Source organism: Pteropus vampyrus, unplaced genomic scaffold (genome assembly GCF_000151845.1).
Source record: "Pteropus vampyrus isolate Shadow unplaced genomic scaffold, Pvam_2.0 Scaffold53, whole genome shotgun sequence".
NCBI classification, from domain to species: Eukaryota; Metazoa; Chordata; class Mammalia; order Chiroptera; family Pteropodidae; genus Pteropus; species Pteropus vampyrus.
The window spans coordinates 9,026,701-9,031,655 of NW_011888834.1; the positions used below are offsets into that span (position 1 = coordinate 9,026,701).

Here is a 4,955-nt window from a genome sequence, read left to right on the forward strand (position 1 = left end):
GAACACAGAATAGTGCTCCCCAAAGAATGTGCTCATGTATGGAGATTTTAAGGAGAAATCAGTATAATGCAGGCCTAGTTTCTGAAGTTCCACCCAAAACGTTATAGGATGGCTTAGGTTTTAATTATGCAAAACGTACTGAACTTAAAGATTAAAGTGTTGCTTTAATTTCTGTCAGATATCTTGAATGCTATTATAAAATATTTATATAATGTCTTTAGAAATTAATTACTAAGAAGCAAACTAACACACATTCCAAAATGTAGTTGTTTTGATCTAGATAAAGAATACGAAAGCAATCGTAATATTTATATCTCTATACATATATTTAACATTCTATTAAAATAAGAAAACCTAATATTAGTCTAAAATAAAGCATCCTGAATCTAGAAGCCACATTGGCAAAGTTGCTTATGAGCTGCATCAAAATAATGCTGACTCTAGTTAAGTACATGACAATCTCTCACCCATTATTTTATATATTTTCATCTATCCTTATTTCTAGAAAGGATTTGAGGTATATAAAAATAATAACAAAAATACAATGAAATAATTGAAATAGTACTATGTGTGCAAGAGCCATACAATAATAATCATACTAGGATCTGAGAGCTAAATTAATTCAGTTGGCTATAGGATTTAGCTTTCAGTTCCCTAGGTGCCAGACAGAAAGAAAAACATGACGAGATACTTTTGTCTTACTTTCCAGTAATAGGAAGCATATAAGATCATTAAGAGAACATTTTCATAATATAAATTCTGAGAAATACTTGTATTTTTGTAAAGCACTTAACCAAATATGACTAGCATATAGTAAATACTCATATAATGATAATATAGTAATGAATGCAAATAAATGAAAAATTAAGTAAATAAAAAAGAATTCATCTTGAGTATTTTCATATAATAGTCATTGACCAAAATAAGGAGCTATGTCTTTAATTCAAGCTTATAATAGATATGTGGGCAATCACATCTGCTTTTTTTTAATACTGATCCTTGATAACAAATTAAGGACATAGTATTTTACTACAATATTGTGAATGTGTACTTTAAATACCACAGTTTAAAGGTGTAATTTTGATCATTTATGTTAATAAGACACAGCATTAGAGAAGACAATAAAATAGATTTCACTGAACGTACATTTAGAATACCAAGACTTTTGGCAGATCATTACAAGAAAGCTTTTAGCAAATAACTTGACATTAACTACTGCTGAGTACTCAAAATAATGTCAAGTAGGTATCAACCATGTGCTTTAGCTGAGGTAGCATAACTGGTATTTTATTAGAAAATGATTGAACTTAATGAGTATTCCATTGCAAGTGAAGGGCCTTGCATGTTTGTGTGGAATAGATAAAAACCTTTTGTCTACCAGAAGGCTTACCATGTGATGTAGATAGATAGTCATTTATCTTGGATATGTTTGGGTTAATTTTTGTAGTCACAATCACAGTCAGACACGAAGTAATAATTTAAGTCCCATTGTGAATTTTAAGATTTGCATATATTTTGACAAAAAGTTCATGTAGCTGTGCAATGCAAATCTTCATTTTCTTTGGTTCTAGGCCTCTTCTACTCTCTTCTGATTCCATGTTCATTTGATTGGGAAAATGTTATCCTTTTGTTCTCCCCTGTGGTGCAAATATGTTCAATATCAGCTCATCTCATCCTTAATTTATTTGACTTTGGCACTCCAAAACTATCTGCATATAATTTTTAAGAATTAATTTGTATGTTGAAGTTTTTTATAATCAAGTTTAGAGTAGCTATAAGATATAGGTAGATTAAATTACTATCGATGGTCCGAAGATCATATGAGAAAGTAAATTCCCAAAGCTTTTCTAGAGTCCATTACTTATACTTCATTTTATCTTTTATACATATAGAAAGCAAGTGTATTTGTTTCATGGAAATGAATTAGCTCTTATACTTTAATAAAAGATGATCTGTCATCTCTTCCTATTTAATATTTGGACTTTGATTTGAAGTTTATGATCTAATTCATTTTTATCATGTCAAAAAGTTATGGAGAGATAGTGTTTTGTGAATTTTTAAATGATTGAATATAAGAAAGCTGAAGCCCAATATAATTTATACCTTGAATATTTTTGTGCATATTCTGAGTTCGATATATAAAATTAAAATTAAAAGATCTAGGCTTGATGCCTCAATGCTGAGTTTCACTGTATATACTGACAACTCAATTTTGCCAGAATGCATTTCATTGGCAAATATAAAACACGTTTCTAGCTTCACATATCCTTAAATCTATATGTTTCAATATAATTCAACTTTTACAAAGTTTTAAAATTAAAACTTTTCAGATAGGCAGAGAACTAAAATAAAATATTTAGCTATTTAGCAGATTTCCCAACATTTTTCTACTATACTTCTAATATAACAATATTTACAAATTTTGCATGTGCTCTCATCTGTTTTGCATAATCCAAATCTCATTTGATTATCTCAAATTCTCTTAATAATCATTTACATGTATGAACAGTCAAGGATAGTCTCAGGAATACATATAATTTTTGTAGTTTTCTACTCAGCAAAAGACAAATAAAAATATTTCCCCTTGACTTTTTATCTATCTTTAACTAAGTTTTATTCTACTTTTTGTGGGGAAGAATAATGGTAATGTTTAGCAATTCTCATGCTTTTATGATAACATCACCAAACCAATGGATATAATTTGTGTTTACATAAAGGTAAAGCAATTACTGATAAAGTTATATTCTGATGTTTGAGCTAGCAAGTACTAGGGAAATGTCTGTCGAGAGTAATTAGATAGACAGAGTAGTCTTTTTTTTACTGTTAATGGGGCTCTTCATACTTTGAGACCGAGCTATTTTGATCCTGGTTAAGGCTGGAAGAGAAAAAATACTTCTGCTGCTAATCACTGAAACCTTTTTAATTCTGGCACTGATGCATTCTTCAAAAAATAGCAATATACCCACACCTACACTTTTTTTTTTCCTCCAGGACTACAGAGTTAACATCTTCCTGAGACAAAAATGGAATGATCCCAGGCTGAAGCTCCCTAGTGATTTTCGGGGCTCGGATGCATTGACAGTGGATCCCACAATGTACAAGTGTCTGTGGAAACCTGATTTATTTTTTGCAAATGAAAAAAGTGCCAATTTTCATGATGTAACGCAGGAAAATATCCTCCTCTTTATTTTTCGGGATGGAGATGTCCTCGTCAGCATGAGGTACACTTTTATCTTTAGTGTTTGTACATTTATATTTTCCTTTTAAAATCAGTGTATCACAGAGAAATGTGTTAAATGACTTCTAAGACCTCTTTCTATTTTCAGGTTATCTATTACTCTTTCATGTCCGTTGGACTTGACCTTATTTCCCATGGACACACAACGTTGCAAGATGCAACTAGAGAGCTGTACGTAAATGAGACACTAAATGACTATAGGAATAAAAATGTTTAAAATTTCTAGGCAATGCATTCTACTAATATCTTAAATAACAATGGTAAAACTAATGCTTTTAATTAAAAATAGTCATTAGGATAGTTTATTTAGGAAAATTATAATTAATCTTTCACTCTATTAAATTGTACTAAAACAGATACTTTTGGTACTACTTTTTGATTTCAATTAAATTGATGTAGGTCTACACTTCTAACTATTCCAATTACCATTTTCATTTGAAGTAGTAATATAGGCAAGATAAAGGAGAATATTATATTCTAATAACTTTTTGATGTTAAAACTATATTTTTAGAGCAGAAAATTTGGAAAAAATTCAAAAAATGTTATCTGAATTCTACTAAGCATTCACTTTCTATAGATGTATAAAAAATGATTTTTTACAAAATTGGATTTTCTGTGTTTCTATGATTATATATTTTTCAGGAAATAAAAGATGTACTAGATGTGTTAACTAAAATAATTATTTATCTCTAAAACATATTCATTAATTTACTATGATGCTTATCTTTTGAAAATAAAGCCTGAAAAATTAACTCTAATGTAAGAAATCTTTAGCCCGGTATATACCATGGTATATACCTATATACCATGACCTATTTCTGCAGAGAATAAACAATAGTAACCTTGTAAAATGTGTTGTATAAGCTTGCTAAATGATATGCTTTAAAGTTATTTGGTAATCATTTGCTTTTTTTTTTTAAATTACTGAACCTGGATACTAAATTTGAACAACATAATATTTATTGCTTTCTTTCTATAAGATGAGATTTTCCAGATGTAAGTGTATGTATGTCCATATTGGTGTATGTATTGTACATATGTGTACCTGCGTGTCAGTATGTATTTGTATAAAAAATTCCAACTGTTTATATACAATTATATTACCAGAAGAACTAAAGAATTGCTTTAAAAAATATGTGCACATTAGAGTTGAACAGTGAGTTACTATATGATACGAAACCCTGTGTGATCTTGAATAGTAGCCACGTTACCTAAGCCCAAAATGTGTGCTTCCGAATGCTATAATGGTGTCCATTTGGGGGATTGTTTATTGCTGTCCCGTGGCAATGTTGCTCCTTTAGAGAAGTTTGTCATTAACTTTGGAAAAAATATTTCGATGCTTACATTTCTTTAAAAATTTCCAGGTAGCATATTTCATGATTGTAAATGCATATATTCAGAAATCAAGTATCACTTCTTTATTACTTTTTTTTACTGATGACATTTCAGAATTCTGACAAAGTAATGTACTACTGTATATGACACTTTAGGATTTTAACTATTTGCAGTATACTGATTATTTTAACTTGTTCTTTCTTTAACACAACTATCTGTAACTTCAGTGCTAATATTTTCATCAATGGCCATAGATTTTACATTTCTATATTCTTACAACAATTTTGTATAAGTCCCTCTTTTCTTAACATTTTGATATTTAATACTTAAATTATTAAAATATTTAAAAAGCATTAATAATTATATTTCAAACTAATATTT

General features: G+C 29.2%; 1 protein-coding gene across 1 annotated transcript in view; it reads left to right on the forward strand.

The window, feature by feature from the left end:
- Nucleotides 1-4,955, forward strand: part of GLRB (glycine receptor beta) — a 52,409-nt gene that overhangs the window by 34,748 nt on the left and 12,706 nt on the right. Inside the window, exons 6-7 of the mRNA XM_023530773.1 lie at nt 2,992-3,221; nt 3,327-3,413. Of these exons, the coding sequence (XP_023386541.1) occupies nt 2,992-3,221; nt 3,327-3,413 (317 nt within the window). The remainder of the gene's footprint in view (nt 1-2,991; nt 3,222-3,326; nt 3,414-4,955) is intronic.